Source organism: Ruditapes philippinarum, unplaced genomic scaffold (assembly GCF_026571515.1).
Source record: "Ruditapes philippinarum isolate M1 unplaced genomic scaffold, ASM2657151v2 ctg230_1_1_1_1, whole genome shotgun sequence".
Lineage (NCBI taxonomy): Eukaryota > Metazoa > Mollusca > Bivalvia > Venerida > Veneridae > Ruditapes > Ruditapes philippinarum.
In genome coordinates, this window is record NW_026854709.1 from 83,517 (window position 1) to 105,533 (window position 22,017).

The 22,017-nt window shown below is 32.2% G+C and overlaps 2 protein-coding genes across 7 annotated transcripts in view; both read right to left on the reverse strand.

Annotated features, from left to right (window-relative positions):
• LOC132740821 (shootin-1-like) overlaps positions 1-4,076 on the reverse strand; it is a 28,492-nt gene extending 24,416 nt beyond the window's left edge. For all 6 annotated transcript variants that reach the window (XR_009627212.1, XM_060728828.1, XM_060728823.1 and 3 more), the window contains exons 1-4: positions 3,958-4,076; positions 3,365-3,455; positions 2,616-2,662; positions 2,083-2,195 (exon numbers count right to left, since the gene is read on the reverse strand). Coding sequence is in view for 5 of the 6 variants with exons in the window: in XM_060728828.1 (XP_060584811.1) it covers positions 2,083-2,195; positions 2,616-2,662; positions 3,365-3,455; positions 3,958-4,054 (348 nt within the window). In the remaining variant the exon portion in view is untranslated. The remainder of the gene's footprint in view (positions 1-2,082; positions 2,196-2,615; positions 2,663-3,364; positions 3,456-3,957) is intronic.
• Positions 4,077-4,391: 315 nt separating this feature from the next.
• LOC132740827 (shootin-1-like) overlaps positions 4,392-22,017 on the reverse strand; it is a 28,750-nt gene continuing 11,124 nt past the window's right edge. The window contains exons 3-12 of the mRNA XM_060728843.1: positions 19,582-19,634; positions 18,299-18,359; positions 17,738-17,832; positions 12,189-12,357; positions 10,823-10,920; positions 9,977-10,058; positions 8,341-8,435; positions 7,997-8,143; positions 5,077-5,139; positions 4,392-4,505 (exon numbers count right to left, since the gene is read on the reverse strand). Of these exons, the coding sequence (XP_060584826.1) occupies positions 4,392-4,505; positions 5,077-5,139; positions 7,997-8,143; positions 8,341-8,435; positions 9,977-10,058; positions 10,823-10,920; positions 12,189-12,357; positions 17,738-17,832; positions 18,299-18,359; positions 19,582-19,634 (977 nt within the window). The remainder of the gene's footprint in view (positions 4,506-5,076; positions 5,140-7,996; positions 8,144-8,340; positions 8,436-9,976; positions 10,059-10,822; positions 10,921-12,188; positions 12,358-17,737; positions 17,833-18,298; positions 18,360-19,581; positions 19,635-22,017) is intronic.

Genomic DNA, 22,017 nt, shown 5'->3' on the forward strand with positions numbered 1-22,017 from the left:
ACCAAAGGGCTAATCTTTTTTTATAAATTCATGTTATAGGCCTTAGAGAGAGTCTAAATATACAGTATTGGCTTTACTATTTGGAAGGTAATGTCATTAGGGTGTTTTATTGAGTATAATAATACTAATTACCTATGAATACATAAATTTGACAGAAAAGGTACAAAGGCTTGTTATTAACAAGTTTTATCAAGTAAATCACTGCTTTATTATTATGAATGCATAAAATTGTCCAAAAAAAGGCACAAACCCTCCAGTAGTTATGGAGATAACAGCTTACAAGCAAAACTTTATCATGAATTTCTAAGTTGAAAAGAGGAAGAAAAATCAGCCTAAATGCAAGATAGAATTATGGATCTTTGTCAGTGACCTACAATTCTGACCCTAAATGCATATGTGAAGTTTTAAATAAATATCTTTAATAGTTATTGAGATTTGTAAAACTTGCATGTAAACATTAACCAAGAGACTAAGTAGAAAAGGGGATATGAATCAGCCTTATTGCAAGATAGAGTTATGGAACTTGGTCAGTGACATACAATTATGACCCTCAAATTATGACCCTAAGTACATGTGTAAAGTTTCAAGTAAATATCTTTGAAGACCTTTAACCTTTAACCAAAATTTCTAAGTTTCAAAGGGGCAAATAATTCTGCAAATATTTCAGACAGAGTTATGCAATTTTTCAAAATGATGTACATTGTTACTATAAAAAAGTGTTGTAAATTTCAATTGAATATCTCAAGCAATAATTGAGATATTTGACTTTACAAAAAATATTTAACCAAAATTTCTAAGTTTCAAAGGGGCATAATTCTGTCAATATTGTAGGCAGAGTTATCCAACTTGTCAATCTGATGTACCTTGTTACTATAAATAAGTATTGTAAGTTTCAAATGAATATCTGAAGCAATAATTGAGATATTTGACTTAACAAAAAACTTTAACCAAAATTTCTAAGTTAAAAAGGGGCATAATTCTGTCAATATTGTAGGCAGAGTTATCCAACTTGTCAATCTGATGTACCTTGTTACTATAAATAAGTATTGTAAGTTTCAATTGAATATCTCAAGCAATAATTGAGATATTTGACTTAACAAAAAACTTTAACCAAAATTTCTAAGTTAAAAAGGGGCATAATTCTGTCAATATTGTAGACAGAGTTATCCAACTTGTCAATCTGATGTACCTTGTTACTATAAATAAGTATTGTAAGTTTCAATTGAATATCTCAAGCAATAATTGAGATATTTGACTTAACAAAAAACTTTAACCAAAATTTCTAAGTTAAAAAGGGGCATAATTCTGTCAATATTGTAGGTAGAGTTATCCAACTTGTCAATCTGATGTACCTTGTTACTATAAATAAGTATTGTAAGTTTCAATTGAATATCTCAAGCAATAATTGAGATATTTGACTTAACAAAAAACTTTAACCAACGCAGACGCCGACGCGGACGCTGACGCCGACGCCGGGGCGACTACAATAGCTCTCATATTCTTCGAATAGTCGAGCTAAAAACCAGTGTAAGAATTTTTGAACATGTGTAATTTGTTATGTCAGATTTCACTAAATTTCCCTACATTACAGTAACTTCAAATTCATCAGATTAAGTTACATTATGAAATTATTTCAATGCATATAAATGTAATTACATCTAATGATTTAAAAGAAATCAGATTTAAAATAAAAATTTATTTAATAACACAAAAATGTTTCTTTTTTATCCGTTTACAAGGTGACTTTAAGTACACCTGTCCTCTTGAAACATAAACAAACAAAAAGAAAGAAATAAAGCACAAATCTATAAAAATTGTGTTCCCACAAAGATATAATGTATGATTTCAATGAGTATAAAAGTGTAAGTTCATTTGATACACAAAATGTAAAATTGAGGATGAAATGAATTTTTTAATTTTACAAACATACAGTTAACTTAGTTTAAATCACATTTTTGTTGTTTTTGAGTATTTATAAGTATGCACATCTATACTGTAATGTATGTGCCAGTTAAGAGTTATTGCCCCTTGTTTGATTTTCAGACACTGAGTTATCTGTTCATAGAAATATGAGTTACCTACCCTTTTAATTGGTTTCAGTGCACGTTTCAATGTTTTTCCTCTCTTGATATTCTCCATCATCTCATCTAAGGCTTTATTAAAGTCAGTGTTCACATTAGCCCCTGCTAACTTTACTGTAACAAAAAATGAGCCATGTAACAACAAAACCAACATAGTGTGTTTGCGACCAGCATGGATCCAGACCAACCAGAGCATCTGCACAGTCTGATCATGATCCATGCTGTTTCCATTAGTTTCTCTACAAATTGGGCTAGTAATCTAAAGAATGCTGGCCACATGGATTCAAACAACGACAGGAACAAGCCGTTGTTTCTTTGAGCAATAAAACTCAGTGCATATTACTGGTAGGTTCAAGGAACAGATCCAAAAGTGTTTTAATAACCTTACAGCTTCAAACACAATTGAGGTAAAATAAATTGGTATAAACTAAATACATGTAGGTTCAAACTATACTTGAAAGAAAATTATAACTCTATAAAGGGATAGATCTTGTCTTCAGAATTCATCTGATTCATTATCACTTTAATACTTACATCTATCTTTATCCGGTTTCTTTTTTCTTATAATTTTTGATAAAAATCTGAAACAGTAAATAGAAAAATGATCAATGGTTTCTGAAAATAATAATTTTTTACCTTAATCAAACAATCAGAATTTAAATGCTTTTATACAAACTGTTATGGCACACTTCATGTAATTTTATCATGTAACAATTGTATAAGACTTCTTTAACCCTCAGCAGCCTTCAGACAACGATTTTCGCCAACCCTTGCTGTCTAATAATTATCTGCAATGATTGCTTCAAGTTTTCATCAGAACATACATTGTATTTTTAAAATCCTCCCTAAAAATGATAAATGGTTTTGTCCAGTTTGTAAATGGAATAGTCCAGTTTTGTTATTTAGCATGGTAAGTGTTAAATCACTTTATCTGTTCACTTGACAACATATTAATATTATCATATTTTATCTTTTAAAGTCTTATCATTATTTTACTCATTATTTTAAATATAATATTCATAAACATGAAACAGGATGCATACTGACTTAAATCAAAGTGCTGTATTTTGCTGCTATATACCAAAACGAACCAATGATCACCTTAGTGCAATAACTGTTTAACTCCTATTAAATTCAGAAGGACTTATCCTGTTACTGCACTAAGGTGAATGCAATGATCATTTCCACACTGGAATATATCTATACATTGCCTTAACCTTTACCAAACATGATGGGTTCCCAGTTAGCAACTAAGATATTGATAGTACTATAGAACACTATACCCTTTAGTGGCAGTAATCGGGGGTGGTGGCGGGGGTGGTGGAGGTGGTGGCGGTCTTTTTGAATCTTCATATTCCTTCAGTAGCACATCATCTAGAAAAAAAATATATCACACTTTGTAAACAAATAAAGGAGAAAAATGGAAAAAAAACAAACAAAACAAATATAGCAAAAATTTATTTATGTCACACAGTTTTTCTAGCAGATGTCTGCTTGTGCCTTAAACATTGTCAAACCTAGCAAATTGATTCTAGTTGTGATATGACACGAGTCTGCATGACTTTAATAATTAAACCCAGAAAAAAATCCAAATATTTTTCTTTTAAAGAAATAAATTAAAAGATTTATAAGATAAAATCCAAAGACTTCTAAAGAAACAAAACCAAAGAATTGTAAAGAAAACAAATCCAAAAGATTCATCACAACAGTAACATTCTCAAAATTTGTGAATCTGATTTACAGTAAACATACTGTATTTCTGAAATTTAAAACCAAAGCAATAACAGTTATTAAAGAAAACTAACAGTTAAGAAATCTAACAGTTTTTATAGAAATCTAACAGTTTTTATAGAAATCTAAAAGCTATTTAACTTACATTGCTCTTCTAACTTTGCATATTTATCTTCGTAATCTTTCACACGTTTTATCAAGTCGTCTTTTTCTGTTTCTAGAGACAGCCTTTCACTCTCCATAGACTCTCGAATATCTTTATTGTCTAAAAAATTTTTTCCCCCATATTTTGGGATTTCAAATTTTTAGACTGAAACAGGGAAAAATGTCCCAAAAAAGTCCAAAAAAAAAAACAATATCATAGAAATGACAATGTACATAGATAATGCAAGTATCTGAAAATTTAATTATTTATCAATGCTACAATTATAGAATTTTGAACTATTTTCTTAGCAGATATGTCAATAATCTGGAATCAAAACTTCTACCTCAGCAGATATATCTACAATCTGGTATAAAAACTATTACCTCATTTTATGACAGCCATCTGGTATAAAAGCTATTACCTCAGCAGATATGTCAAACTATTACCTCAGCAGACATGTTAACAATCTGGTCTAAAACTATTACCTCAGCAGCAGATATGTCAACAATCTGGTATAAAGCTATAACCTCAGCATATATTTCAACCATCTGGTATAAAAGATATTACCTCAGCAGAAATTTCAACAATCTGGTATAAAAACTATTACCTCAGCAGATATGTCAAAACTATTACCTCAGCAGATATGTCAACAATCTGGTATAAAGCTAAAACCTCAGCAGATATTTCAACATTCTTGTATAAAAAACTATTACCTCAGCAGATATGTCAACAATCTGGTATAAAAACTATTACCTCAGCAGATATGTCAACAATCTGGTATAAAAACCATTGCCTCAGCAGAAATGTCAACAATCTGATATAAAAGATATTACCTCAGCAAATATGTCAACTATCTGGTATAAAAGATATTACCTCAGCAGATATGTCAACAATCTGGTATAAAAACCATTACCTTAGCAGATATGTCAAAAATCTGGTATAAAAACCATTGCCTCAGCAGAAATGTCAACAATCTGGTATAAAAACCATTGCCTCAGCAGAAATGTCAACAATCTGGTATAAAAACCATTACCTCAGTAGCAATTATGTCAACAATCTGTTATAAAAACCATTACCTCAGTAGCAATTATGTCAACAATCTGGTACAAAAACTATTACCTCAGTAGCAGATATGTCAACAATCTGGTATAAAACTATAACCTCAGCAGATATGTCAACAATCTGGTATAAAAACTTTTACCTCTGTAGCAATTATGTCAACAATCTGGTATAAAAACTATTACCTCAGTAGCAGATATGTCAACAATCTAGTATAACAAGAGCTGTCCGTAAGACAGCGCGCTCGACTTTTTTATTGCTTGCCAATAAAAAAAGTTTTTGCAGTAAAAGGCAATACAAGAATCTCTGTATTTTTAAAGTGAACAATGGCCATGAGCATTAAGATATTTAGTGAAGAATTATTTTACTGAATTGTGTGATACCCTTGAACACTGCAGCAAAGTTTGAAATGTTTAAGTCAAAAAAAAGGGCTGGTAAGAAAGAAAAAAAAAACTGAGTTGAGCCTTAAATAAATTTGGGAATCATGATTGTAAACAAGTATTCCAACTTTCAAATTAATATCTCAAACAGTTCAGTCAAAAAGTGGACTGGTACTAAAAACTTAACCAAGATTCTAAGTCGATAAAAAGGCCTTAATTTTTAAAACAAATCCTTGACAGAGTTACCTTCTCTTGCGTACAGATGGGGGTAATGATGTGAAATAGCATTAAAAGTTTCAAAGCAATATCTCAAAGGGTTAAGGCAATAAGTGGATTTTACCCATATTCAATGTATTTTCTAAGTCAAAAAAAGGGGCATAATTCTGTCAAAAAACCTTGACAGAGTTATGTCCTCTTGTCTGTTGATGAAGGTCGTGATGGTAAACAAGTATGGTCAGTTTCAAAGCAATACCTCCAATGGTTTTGAAATAAAGTGAGGTGGTAACAAAAAACTTAACCAAGCTCAATACACTTTCTAAGTCAAAAAAAGGGCCATAATTCTGTCAAAAAACCTTGACAGAGTTATGTACTCTTGTCTGTAGATGGAGGTTATGATGGTGAACAAGTATGGTAAGTTTCAAAGCCATACTTGTAATACTTCTGAAATAAAGTGGGGTGGTACGAAAAACTTAACCAAGGTGTGACGCCAACGCCGACGCCGACGCCGGGGCGAGTAGGATAGCTCCCCTTTTCATAGAAAAGTCGAGCTAAAAACTATTACCTCTTTAGCAATTATGTCAACAATCTGGTTTAAAAACCATTACCTCAGTAGCAGATATGTCAACAATCTGGTATAACAAGAGCTGTCCGTAAGACAGCGCGCTCGACTTTTTTATTGCTTGCCAATAAAAAAAGTTTTTGCAGTAAAAGGCAATACAAGAATCTCTGTATTTTTAAAGTGAACAATGGCCATGAGCATTAAGATATTTAGTGAAGAATTATTTTACTGAATTGTGTGATACCCTTGAACACTGCAGCAAAGTTTGAAATGTTTAAGTCAAAAGAGGGCTGGTAAGAAAGAAAAAAAAACTGAGTTGAGCCTTAAATAAATTTAATAGTATTAAACCCACTTTGAGAGAATAAGGTATTTTTACGTCACTCAGAACACCTTGGTAAATGACATAATAACATAATTTTTCAAGAAATCTATGCCAAGGAAGCAGTATATTTTTGTACAATCAGCATAATATATAGATTTGACTTTGTATGTGAAAGTATTATAGTTACCTTATAATACAAGTAATAGATAAATTTTATCAAGCTTTTTTAGATGTTGTCAGTTGGTCACAAGTGGATCTCTTTCACACAGGCTGTGGGTGACTGGTTACTTTTCGTGGGTCCACTATGTAGATAATGCGTTGTAAACTGATATTTGAATTACATGAAGGAAGTTCAATTCATTATTTAATGTCATGCTAAATGTTCATGAAATCGTGACATTGAGTATATTTTTACCAATTGGGGCATCTCGTTGAATATTACAGCAATGTTTATATGACATAATTTATGGTAAAGTGAACAAGTGGATAGGAATGAATTTTTTTAGATTTTTTAAGTTTTTTAGTGCTTGCCTATAATACAAAACATTGACAGTTAAGGGCCATAATTCAAATAAAATCTTTGACAGAATTACCTTCTCCTGGACATGTTTTGGGAATCATGATTGTAAACAAGTATTCCAACTTTCAAATTAATATCTCAAACAGTTCATCAAAAAGTGGACTGGTACTAAAAACTTAACCAAGATTCTAAGTCGATAAAAGGCCTTAATTTTTAAAAACAAATCCTTGACAGAGTTACCTTCTCTTGCGTACAGATGGGGGTAATGATGTGAAATAGCATTAAAAGTTTCAAAGCAATATCTCAAAGGGTTAAGGCAATAAGTGGATTTTACCCATATTCAATGTATTTTCTAAGTCAAAAAGGGGCATAATTCTGTCAAAAACCTTGACAGAGTTATGTCCTCTTGTCTGTTGATGAAGGTCGTGATGGTAAACAAGTATGGTCAGTTTCAAAGCAATACCTCCAATGGTTTTGAAATAAAGTGAGGTGGTACAAAAAACTTAACCAAGCTCAATACACTTTCTAAGTCAAAAAAGGGCCATAATTCTGTCAAAAACCTTGACAGAGTTATGTACTCTTGTCTGTAGATGGAGGTTATGATGGTGAACAAGTATGGTAAGTTTCAAAGCCATACTTGTAATACTTCTGAAATAAAGTGGGGTGGTACGAAAAACTTAACCAAGGTGTGACGCCGACGCCGACGCCGACGCCGGGGCGAGTAGGATAGCTCCCCTTTTCATAGAAAAGTCGAGCTAAAAACCATTACCTCTTTAGCAATTATGTCAACAATCTGGTATAAAAACTATTACCTCAGTAGCAGATATGTCAACAATCTGGTATAAAACTATAACCTCAGCGGATATGTCAACAATCTGGTATAAAACTATTACCTCATTAGCAATTATGTCAACAATCTGGTATAAAAACTATTACCTCAGTAGCAGATATGTCAACAATCTGGTATAAAAATCTATTACCTCGGCATCATAATGTTTTCTCTGTTCATCCAATTTCTCTGTGAGATCTTCAATTTCTATCAAAGCTTTATGTAGCTGGTCACCTGGTGTTAATTTCATCAATAATACCTCACTCTGTCTCTTCATTTTATTGTTCTGTACTGCAACCTTAAACATACATTAATTGATACAATATAACCACTAAAACCATTACTGTTTACTAAAATCATAAGGGTTTGGTAATATGTAAATATTCAAAGTTCCACCCAAAGCAGTGAGGAGCAAGTGATTTGAAGTCAACGCCCTTAACTAATTGGCCCGACGCTCCAAGAGAAAGAATAAAATGACAATAAGCATTCACTTACTTCTTCAATTTTCTTTTCAAACACACTTCTTCTCTTGATTTCCAGCTCATATCTTCCCTTCAAATTCTCATACTCCTCATAAGCTTCTTCTGATACTGATCATAGTGAAATAACAAATAATAACATGGTGAACAAATAATAACATAGTGAAATAACAAATAATAACATAGTGAAATAACAAATAATAACATAGTGAAATAACAAATAATAACAAATAGGAAATAACATACTGAAAAATGAAGAAATATCATATTGAACAAAGAGGAAATGATATAGTGAACAATAAAAATAGCAAGATAAACAGAAATTAACATATTAATGGACTAAAGAAAAGTGTTATAAATAGATGATATTTGTTTGTTTGTGTGTAAGATGAAATTTTATTTCATCGAGTGAGCTTTAAAAACAGTATTCTTACGAGTGGCATAGCCACAAGTGAGAATACTGTTTTTAAAGTTCACGAGATGAAATAAAATTACATCTTACACAACAAACAAGCAAATTTTCTTTTTATTTTATGCTTAAGTTAAAAACAAGTTTAAATGAAATTTCCTTAATATTAACTTTAACATTAAAATCTGTTTTCCCCACTGGTAGCCTCATTTAGTAAAATTTCTCATAAAATACAAGAAGTCTTGGCTAAAAATAAGTTTGACAATCAACATTAAATGGCAATGATATTATTCATTTTATTCAAATAATATGAATGATCGCTTGTTTTAATAATAATAACAAACAATTCTAGTAGGAGAAAAAGTCAAACGATCCATCCTTATTTCTGTTACTTACGGCAAATTTATATTAGACCTGACTCTGTGAAATGTAAGCGACCGCATTTTTAAAGTTGTGTATTTCACGGGAGGAAAATAATTGTGTTTGATTCATTCGGATTTGTTAGTCATACACCTTTTTAGAAGAAAGAAAACTTATTTGAGGATTGTTACAGACAATAAATAAGTGTTGACAGATGTGCAAAACATTCAAATAGCGGCTAGGAAATTGGAAAACATGGAATTTTTGAAAGGCTGCCTTACGAACGCTGGGTTGTTTACTTATTCTTCAGGCTGATGGCTGTCATTGCTTTTCAAGTTATTAGGCAGTTATTGCTCGTAGGATACTTAAATATGCCAAAATGTCATCAAGAGCAGTTTTACATGTGGAAGGAATTGTATTTTTCAGACTGTAAAAATGAAACAAAAATTAAGAGACGATATTTGGTGATATTGAAGTAAGTCTTTTTCTTTTTATTACTTTTGAAATTTCATTTCATCAATTTCAGCTAAACAGCCCTGACAATGTTGAGGTACCACATGGGGAAAATCTTAAAAAAGTAGTCTCATCATTGAGAAATTATATTTTGATAATTTTCACTGTGAAATTATCAAATATAATTTTCACGGATAAATCAGTAATCCACTGAAAAGCATAAAATAAAGAGTTTTTATTTTGCATTAAATTAAAACTATTTTTTACAATAAAGTAAACTCTGCACCACTAAAATCTCCAAGTAAGAGACTGTGAAACAGCTGCTTTATCTTTAAGATAGGCTCAAATAGACTTGAATTTGAAAAACAAGTTTATTTTTGAAAATGTCTCAAAACTTAGCAATGTAACAGAAGATATCTTTCTTGTTTACCTTTAGAGAGTTCTTTAATAGCTTCTTTATGTTGTTTTAGAGACGTTTCTGTTTGTTGTAACTGTGCTTTAACTGATTTATACTGAAATAAATAGCCAATTAATTATAATACTAGGAACTTATTTAAGTTAAAGACAAGAACAGACGTAATAATTAATCAGAGAAGTACAGATCAACTATTAGCTTACTAAATAATTTTTAGATACATAATTAAGATGTTCAGATTATGAATTTTAAAAGATGCATATCAAATAACCCTTACTCTCTCCTTTTACTACATCATTCATTTCTTAAATGGAGTGTGCAAGTTTTAATTTCAGGAACAGTTTTCCATTTTATTATCAATTTTGGAATTTTGGAAAAATCAAGATGTAAATTCAAAACATTCATCTGCAAATATTATGGAGATAGTCAGAGAGTAGTGAGAAGCTAGCCTGGGAACAGTTCATCATCAATTTTAGGAAAATCAAGATATAAATTCAAAAGTTATCAGCTTATATTATGGAGATAGACAGGATTTATAAACTTGCCTTGGTCGTTACTGGCAGAAAAGACGGTTAACATTCAGTTTCCATTGTTCTAAGGGTTAACAACAAAACTATTTATTTATACATGTATTAAAGGAGCTCTATTGAGGTTAAAAAGCCTAAACTTTGAGTGAGAAGCATTAATTTTGCACAATAAAATTTATTACACTGGAAAAATAGAGTAAGGGAATAACCTGAAATTTTGCACACACATTATTAGTCCAGACCAACATCAAATGTAATACACGTCTAGAAAAAACAATTCTCAGAAAAAAACTTCAGTGGAATCTCTTTAATATAAAACCAAAATATGCCTTACCATGGCGGATGCCCATTTATAGTTGTCCTTCTCAACATAAAGTTCATCTTGTGTTTTTTGCAGACTAGCTTTCAGACTAGCAACTTCATTCTTTAACTCTGAAAAACAGCAATGACATGTTAAACTTGAAAATTTGCAAATAATCACCTTAGAGCAATAACTATTTAACGCTTATTAAATTTAGAAGGACTTATTCAATTACTGCACTAAGGTGATGAAATGCTGATTCACAAATAAGCAGGATAGCTGAATTATACTTATAAATAGTTATTTTAATCACAAGAGCAATCCATAGGACAGCATACTCCTCCATTCTCAGTGCTTGATAGTAAAAACAAGAGCCTGAATAATGTAGAATTTAAAAAGTTAAAGTTAAAAAAGGTCATAATTCTGACAAAATCCATGTTAGAGTTAAGGCCTTGGAGAATGACCACCCATTATGCTCTCAAATAAGTGTGTGAAGCTTTAACCCATTCCTTTATACCAATTTGCACGCAAAAACTTAACGAAAGTGTAAAACTGACTTCCAAAAAGTCGAGCTAAATACAATGTGGCAGATAATCTCTAAACATTCATAGTAAAATACTCAAAAGTGATAGTTTGGGTAATTAAAATACCAGTAGTAGTAGTTTAAATTAGAACTTAATCTATTTTTTCAACCTTTACTTAGAGGTGGTCTTAAAAACAGGTCTGACTATACCATACTGAATTTTTTTGTATTTGATGCCTACATATGATTTGTAAAATATAAAAGAGTTCTCTCTCATATTTTAGAAGCATCATGACAGGATAGAAGAGAGCTGGTATGGTTATAAAATTGCATCTATCATATCATCATAACTTATGTACATGATAAGCATAATTTAATCGACAGTAGAGCTTCAGTAATTCTTCAAATTTGAAGAGACTTGCGTCAAAACTTCAGCACATCGAGACTTCAATACATGAATCCGTCTCAATTTAATGATAAAATTTCGATTTGATACAAAAGGGGTAACAAAAGGAAAGGGAGACAACTAAACCAGCTTATAGTAAATATATCCTGAATGAATATCATGTGACACAGGGTCAAAGAAGTTCTCAAACAAAACTAATTTCATGGAGACTTGGACTGTGAGGTGAGAACAGAAAATGTATGTTCATATAAAAGAAACTGGCAATTTATTATCCACATGTAAGTTTATAAAAGTATACCAGGCCTTGAGGTTATTTCAGAGTTGTCTAAAATTTCAGGATTTTCATTGGTCAGTGAACATTTTTTGGCAGTTTCTGACCAATCAAATTCCTTATATCTGAATTTGAGCTAAGGAGGACAGATTATACATGTTGATATGGAAACATAAAAATATTTTACAAATTTAATTACCTCTTAACGTATGGTTTAATGATTCTTGGTATCCATTTTCTAACTTCTTGTCCTCGGGATCATCTTCATCTAGATTGATATCCATCAAATGTAATGGTGTATTACTTTTGTTCATCACAGCTATCAGGTCCATACTCTGTCTCTTTAACTTCTTGTTCTGCCTCACAATCTATATTTTATATTTATCATAGAAGAAAAATACATCAGACATGAATGACATATGTCATTATATCTGCAAAACAATATATTTAAAATTTTGAAATATCACTTAATTTGTACAATGCCATACAATAATGCATCAGTCAACTGCAGTAGCAGCCTCCCATGCCCCTCAACATGCCCCTGAAGCAGTATGGGGGATATCAGGGGAAATGACCCTAGTATTTACTCTATTAATGCAGTGCCTAATGGTGAATGCAGTGCCAAAGAAAGCAGGAAGAATGTAAAACTTGTATAGGGCATGGAGCAGGGATTTTACCACCTAACTTACAGAACAGGACTTTTACAGTGGGATGAAAAGCTAAAAGTTAAAGTTCACACTGTTCTCCAGCAGTAAGGTGTAGGGCTGCTCGACCCTTGGGACCAGGTACTTTGAACTGGTGCAAATTTAAATGGAAGGTATTTAGCATAGTATGAATTAAATTACTCTTATCTGTTATATATATTTTTTCCTTTTACAATTTCTTTCTGGAAAAATCAACTTTACATTTTATTTGTCATATATGATGATTCACAAGTACTCTATTCCATGTACAGCATACATTACTTATGACTGAAGAATTTAGGTAAACTTTGTTTCATAAGTTAAGTATTGTTCAATATGGTCAACTTAAAATTATTTAAAATGTAATTGTTCTCAAATATATAATAACTTCCCTCATTTCACATTGAAAGACACTGAAGATAAATATAATGTAATTCTAATTTTGGTTTTTTAGAGTTTCCCAAAAGAACTTCATTAAATATATTGCTCAATTCCATCGACTCTTCAAACTTCTGACCCTTGCAGGTGATAAAAAAAGACTGTTATGGTTGACACTACATACCAGACATGAAGTAATCGTAATTGCGTAATGGTATTTAATTGTAATTGACTACATGTATATTGTTCTTTTAAATCTTCAGTATAAAATCATTTACATGTATATTAAATGTATATAAAATAGTGAATTGTAACATTAATTTTACTATCACTGTCTCTTAAAATGAATGACAATTACATTTCAATCAGGGTAAATAAAAATGTAAATGTAATTAAATATAATCAATTACAAATTTTCAAAAGTAATTGAATGTAATTTGTAATTGAAGTTTTGTTTTAAACAAATACTTTGAAAATAAATGTAATTTCTAATGTTTATTGTTTTGACTTGATGTAATTTTAATAAATAACATTCATAAAATTAGCAACCTGTGTATTTTATCATAATTATAACCATTTGTCTTTACAATATAATAACAGCCCATTTCTTTTTTTATATTTGCATTATATATGAGCCGCGCCATGACAAACCCAACATAATGCGTTTGCGACCAGCATGGATCCAGACCAGCCTGCGCATCTGCGAAGTCTGATCAAGATCCATGATGTTCGCTTATATAACAAGTAGAGAAACAGCATGGATCCTGATCAGACTGAGTGGATGAGCAGGCTGGTCTAGATCCATTCTGGTTGCAAATGCACTATGTTGGTTTTGCCAAGGCGCGGCTCATATCTGCTTTTGATGATTCTATTAACAGCATTGTAACTAAACACTCATGTAGAGTTCTAGTAATTTGATCACAAAACCATTAATGTAGACAGTTTCAACTTTAAAGCAGGACACAAAATTGTCAGAGCAAGTGATTAAACATGGAAATCTTTGTAAAACCACAAACTGTTTAGGTCATCAGCGTATTTTGGAGTATACTGTCTATGTTTTATTTCAATATTATCTGAGATTTTATATGTTATCTGGTTGGGTTTTATGCTGCATCAATACAGTATAAGTCATATGAAGACTTTTCAGTTTCCCTTCTATGCATTATATCCGGTAGGAATGGGTAACCTGATTCGAACCACCAACGTTTAACGATAATGAACAGACACTGGTATGATGTATGACCATATTTATGTATGCTTAGTGTTTGCTACCGGACCTGCAAAGATTATTCTACATGAGAAAACAGGAAACTTTCAAACTAAACCACCAAAACAGATAAAATTGAAAGAATGTGTAGGAGGGTCATCCAATAAACAGTCAAACTGGTAAAACTTGACACTAAATAAGAAAGCAATACAAAAAATCTAGTTCTTTTCTCTAAATCCTTCCAGAGGCAGATCATGGTCAAGTTATCCTAAGTACCTGGCACTTAGGTTGACCTGTCATGTCTAACTTCAAAAAGTGGCCATACAAAAGAGCAGTTTTGAAAGAAACACATCTTGGATCCTTCCACCATTTTATGTAGATCAGGCATTGCTGATAGACAAAGAGGTCCCCTATGAGGCAACTGATGTAGACCAGCATTAGGATGCCGTAAGCCTCCTTCATCTTGCTAAATCTGGCACCGAGCATAAACAAATGGCACAGAGCATTAACAAATGACACCAACCATAAACAAATGGCACTGAACATAAAAAAATGGCACTGAACATAAACAAATGGCACTGAACATAAACAAATGGCACCGAGCATTAACAAATGGCACCGAGCATAAACAAATGGCACCAAGCATAAACAAATGGCACCAAGCATTAACAAATGGCACCAACCATAAACAAATGGCATAGAGCATTAAAAAAAAATGGCATAGAGCATTAAAAAAATGGCATAGAGCATTAACAAATGGCACCAACCATAAACAAATGGCATAGAGCATAAACAAATGGCATAGAACATTAACAAATGACACCAAGCATTAACAAATGGCATAGAGCATTAACAAATGGCACCAACCATAAACAAATGACACCAAACATAAACAAATGGCACCGAGCATTAACAAATGGCACCAACCATAAACAAATGACACCAAACATAAACAAATGGCACCAAGCATTAACAAATGACACCAACCATAAACAAATGGCATAGAGCATTAACAAATGGCATAGAGCATTAACAAATGGCACCAACCATAAACAAATGACACCAAACATAAACAAATGGCACCGAGCATTAACAAATGGCACCAACCATAAACAAATGGCATAGAGCATAAACAAATGGCATAGAGCATTAACAAATGACACCAACCATAAACAAATGGCACCAAACATAAACAAATGGCACCAAGCATTAACAAATGGCACCAAGCATAAACAAATAGCATCAAGCATAAACAAATGACACCAACCATAAACAAATGGCACTGAACATAAAAAAATGGCACTAAACATAAACAAATGGCACTGAACATAAACAAATGGCACCGAGCATAAACAAATGGCACCAAGCATAAACAAATGGCACCAAGCATTAACAAATGGCACCAAGCATAAACAAATGGCACGGAGCATTAACAAATGACACCAAACATAAACAAATGGCACCGAGCATTAACAAATGACACCAAGCATAAACAAAGGCACTAATCACAAACAAAGGCACTGAACATAAACAAATGGCACCAAACATAAACAAATGGCACCAAGCATAAACAAATGACACCAAGCATTAAAAAATGGCACCAAACATAAACAAATGGCACAGAGCATAAACAAATGACACCAAACATAAACAAATAGCACCAAGCATAAACAAATGACACCAAGCATAAACAAAGGCACTGAACATAAACAAAGGCACTGAACATAAACAAATGGCACCAAACATAAACAAATGGCACCAAGCATTAACAAATGGCACCAAGCATTAACAAATGGCACCAAACATAAACAAATGGCACCGAGCATTAACAAATGGCACCAAGCATAAACAAGAGCCATGTCAACATGGCCATCCCCCGCCGAATGTGGAAGAAAATATATGTAGTAGAGCGGAATAATTCTATTTTAAGAGGTCTTTTGGTAATGAAAACTGATGGCTATAGTGATTACAGATTTGAAACCTATGTGAATACTGATGGCTGAAAATAACAAAGGGCAATTACTGAAAAATAATGCAGGGTAGGTTATCATTATTGTGTGCTGCATCCCTCCTCAGTAAAATCTATCCACCTATGAAGTTTTCAAGTTGATACCTCAAATACTTTTTGAGAAAAAAATTAAAGTATGAAAAAGAACAAAGGGCAATAACTCAAAAATTATAAAAGGTAGAGTTATCATTCTTGTGCAGTGCAACACCTCCTGAGTCAGAGATCTATGCACCTATAAAGTTTCATTTTTGATATCTCAAAGGCTTTTTGAGTTATGCTCTGGACAAAAATTAATTTTGAAAAAAATAACAAAGGGCCAATAAACTCAAAAATAATGCAGAGTAGAGTTATCATTCTTAAGCACTGCACTTCTCCTCAATGAGATCCATCCACCTTTGAAGTTTAAAGTTGATACCTCAAATACTTTTTGAGATAAGCTCTGGACAAAATAGCATGAAAAAAAAAAAGGGCATTAACTCAAAAATTGTATAGGGAAGAGTTATCATTCTTGCGCACAACATTCCTCCTCAATAAGATCTATCCACCTATGACATTTCATGTTGATATCTCAAACACTTTTTGAGTTATGCTCCACTCAGGTGAAAAATTAGGTATGAAAAATAACAAAGGGCAATAACTCAAAAATTATGAAAGGTAGAGTTATCATTCTTGTGCAATGCACACCTCCTGAGTGAGATCTATGCACCTGTGAAGTTTCATGTTAATATCTCATAGGCTTTTGGAGTTATGCTCTGGACAAAAATCAATTTTGAAAAATAACAAAGGGCAATAACTCAAAAATCATGCAAGGTAGAGTTATCATTCTTGTGCACTGCACTCCTCCTCAATGAGGTCTATCAACATATGAAGTTTCAAGTTGATAACTCAAATACTTTTAGAGATATGCTCCGGACAAAAATGTCGGACGGAAGGACGGACGGACGGAAGGTCGGACGGACGGAGACTATTTCTATATCCTCCGCCGAAATTTTTCAGCGGGGGGATAACAAAGGCACTGAACATAAGCAAAATGCACTGAACATAAACAAATGGCACCAAACATAAACAAATGGCACCAAGCATAAACAAATGACACCAAGCATTAACAAATGGCACCAACCATAAACAAATGGCATAGAGCATTAACAAATGGCACCAACCATAAACAAATGGCACCAAACAAACAAATGGCATGGAGCATTAACAAATGACACCAAACATAAACAAATGGCACCGAGCATAAACAAATGGCACTGAGCATAAACAAATGGCACCAAACATAAACAAATGGCACCAAGCATAAACAAATGGCACTGAACATAAATAAATGGCACTGAACATAAACAAATGGCACCAAGCATAAACAAATGGCACCAAACATAAACAAATGGCACCAAGCATAAACAAAGGCACTGAGCATAAAACAAACTAAAAAACACACACACAAACCTAGTTCTACATGAGAATTTTACCTGAGATGCGTAAGTTTCGGCTTCATGCCTACAGCCTTTCTCTATTTCATATTTGTTCTGTAGTTTAGTATACTCCTCTATTGCAGGCTCAATCACTGTAATATAAAAACAGTCATTATTTAACCACATCATAATTATTTTCAAATTTCTAAATATTCAAAATTTGACTTAAAAATTTCACAGTAAATTGCTTTCTTTGTTCCCATTCACAATATTTGAGCCGCGTCACTACAAAACCAACATAATGGGTTTGTAACCAGCATGGATCCAGACCAGCCTGCGCATCCATGCAGTCTGATCAGGATCTATGCTGTTCGCTTACCAACCCTATTACAAGTAGAGAAACTGATAGTGAACAGCATGGATCCTGATCAGACTGCGCGGATGAGCAGGCTGGTCCAGATCCATACTGGTTGCAAACCCATTATGTTGGTTTTGTTGTGATGCGGCTCATTTAACTTTTAATTAAATAAAACTCTCAAAATTTTCACGAAAATTAGCATGAAACTGGAGGCATGCTGCTTTAATATAATTTTAATTTATAATATGTTCAATACTTACATTTATTCACTTCCTCCAATTGATCTTTCTGGTTGTGTAACTTATTTCGTAACTCTTCTTTCTGGAGGTAAAAATGACATTTGACATAATTTGATAAATCACTGTACATAGATTTTTACATTGTTATGTATTGTTTTAATCACATAATAGCATAACATACATGATGTACATGTACACTATGTCATGTTTATATGGTGCTGTAGTGAAGACACATTTGTTCATTTATCATATTTGCTTTAAGGTTCAAGGTCAGGTATTTCTGAGGTTAATTAATTTAGTACAGGAATTTATGCTTACTTATATATTATATTTATCCCTTCAAAATGGATTCTACCTTTTTAATTGATTCAATTTTAAATGATCCTTCTTAATTGATTCTACCTTCTTTAAATTGAGTCTACATTATTCATTGATTCTTCTTAATTGATTCTACCTTCTTTAGTGAAACTTCTTAATTGATTCTACCTTCTTTAGTGAAACTTCTTAATTGATTATACCTTCTTTAGTGAAACTTCTTAATTGATTCTACCTTCTTAAGTGATACTTCTTAATTGATTCTACCTTCTTAAGTGATACTTCTTAATTGATTCCACCTTCTTTTAATTGATTCTATTTTCTTAATTTAGTCTTCTTAATTGATTATACCTTCTTTTAATTGATTCGACTTTCATAATTTATTCTTCTTAATTGATTCTACCTTCTTTTAATGATTCTACCTTCTTAATCTATTGTACTTTCTTAATGGGTTCTTTTTAACTGATTCTACCTTCATAATTGATTATATTTATATATTTAAGCAGTCAGCTAATTATGTGAAACTCTGAAGGAATCAAAGTAAAAGCTTTCAAGGGTGATGTATAGCAAAAGATAGAGATCTTCTGTTTAGGTACAATAGCACTGTGCTCTGTCCTAAATCCTGAAAATCAAACATTTGAACACACTATGCGATATCCTTACCATTAAGTTAAACATTATAAAAATATAATTAAACAAAAATTTAAAAAAAAAAATAATAAAAAAATAAGGGTTTCTTTTCAAGTACACCAAATTTATGTTGAATTAAACACTTGAAATATTCAAACTGTATATTGGTAATATATTTATCAAAGCAGACCCATTACTGACACTTTTCACCTGATAATTGTAAAAGTATAAAAAAATTTGAGCCTCTTCAAATTTTTATCTGCCATCAGACTGACAATTTTATTACCATTTGTTTGCCAGTGTTAAGATTTAAAAATATGGAAGCTAGTAAATTATATGTATCATTTTGAGTAAAGTACCTCATTTTCCAGCCCTTTATGCCTCTCAAATAGCTCATCATACTTCCTCCGACCTGAAATAAAAATATAAACATACATGTATAAATATATAAATTAATATCAAAAAATATTTCGGTAATACAATTTTGGATAGTTTTTTACATGATAAATTTCATTGTGATCGAGAATAGTGATACTATTATAACTTAAGACTTTGTCACCTGTAACAAATGATAACGACCTTTCTATGCCAACATTTTACATGACGTATGAAGCCATGTCTTGTTGTTTTTTTTTCATTTTTGGTTGGGTGGGGGTTTTCTTTTCGTCATTCCAGCACAGAAGTGGTCATTGGTAACTTTTAAGCTTTTACTTAAGTTGAGGAATATCTCAGGTGCCCTTTCGTGCATTATTTCAAGTGTGAATAGGCACCTGAGTGGAACCACCAAGGTTCTTTAAGTAAGCCAGATAGTGTCCTCTCATGCAAATAGAGAATACACCATTGATGTCGGGATGGAGAGGGTATATCCGGTGAGCGAGAAAGTGTATCTTGGCAAGCTTTAGCCTTCTCCATCCCTACATCAACAATGTATTTGATTTATCCTGCTTTTGATCATGTGTTTAGATTATTTAAATGGTTACACTCCTACTTTTCCCTGATAAAACAGCTTCTATAATTATGTAGTTTTGTTTTGCTGCTAACCATGTGACATCATAATATGACATAATGACTGGAGATAGGTAAGTTTATACGGCAAGGCTTTATCCAGCTGATAATATAGACAGTAGCAGGATAAAAATCCAAAGTCCTTTGCAGGATTTGAACCCACAGCGATGAGTGGCAAGTGGTTTGAAGTCTAGGACCTAACCACTCAGCCCTGAATGCCCTCAAGTCTCATCTAAGCTTGCATTACCCTAACTGATGACTACTTAGTAATTAATTCTTAGTCAGCTGGAACCAAAAGCCTTTGCCAGCAATAAAGAGTCAGTATACTATTTATAGATCAATTTTTGTATTTAGTTCTCGAAATTGGCATTCTTAAACAAACCACTTGCAAATGGACTGTCCCAAATTCCATGCAGGACAAATTTATCAAAGAACTCCATGTGGGTACTTCATCCCCACAGAGATCACTGTCAAATCTAAATACACAATGTAATTGTGCATATCCAGCACAACCTATAAATATATATTATCTTTGATCATTGACTTTTTCAAAAATTCAAAATGTTGTTTGGCTAATACTCTGTGGAAATTGCATGGAGGTAAAGTATCACCATTTCATGCTCCAAAATTAACCCTTGAAGGGCATCACTATTAACATTTCTAAGGTCCATAATGGATAAAGAAAGCTTGATAGGGTTTAAGCTAATATTTGTGCCTAAACTGGCAGATTGGTCTTCAGTTGTTCTATATTTCCCTGTGTCAAAAAGTTAGCTGATTTAAAACTCTGAACAATTTGCGTAAGGAAGTATTAACAAATCATGCCAGGGTAGAAATTGATGACAGGTTGGTTGATATATATGCTAGAAGAAATTAATTGTCAATTCCCGAAGTTTACAAATATTTCCACATAGCTAATACAGTATGTACAGTACAGAAGTACTTAGTATCACATACGGTAAAAGAAAATATGAAAAAAAGGTAGTCTTAAGTAGTAGTTTCAAATTTAAAACAGTTTTCATGATTTTAAATATGATATGATCAAATGTCATGAAAGCAAAACTTATTTCACAAATACTTCCAGGTGTTTTCATGGGAAGAAAGAGTAAATAATGTATATAAGTTTATTATCTGTCACACACATATAAAATGATGCAAGAGTATTCCTGTATACTAAACGTGTTCAAAATAGTAATATCAAAATATTAAATTATAAATTCTCTTCGTCAGTATAATATATGATGTAATATGAAATCTTTCAAATTTATCATTACCATAAACATAATAAAATTAAAACCACCAAGTTAAAATGGAATCTTCTACATTCTTTACCTCTACAATTAATGCTATTCGTAATTCAGGATGTAACATACAGTAAAATGCAGGTGATTTTCATGTTGAACTTATATTTATAAAAGTCCTTAAAGTAAAGAATAAGAAACAGCAAAAAATACGTACAGAAATTTCATATCTTAACCACAAACTGTCAAGAATTGATATCTTTAACATGCTAATAAAGGATTCTTTTTTCATGGTAATTTCAAATAACCATAGAAATATACTGAAGCATTAAACTTTAAAATTTGTGTTAATTTCTTTTGGTTGGGTTTTACGTCACACCAACACAGTTAAGGTCATTATAACGGTGACTTTCCAAATTAACTGGTAGAGAATGGCCTCAGATGCCCTTCCTTGCATTATTTCAGACACAAACAGGCACCTGAGTAAGAAGCAACGATGTTTCATAAGCTAGCTGGACTTGAAGACCTTACATGAAAGAATCCAAAGTTCCA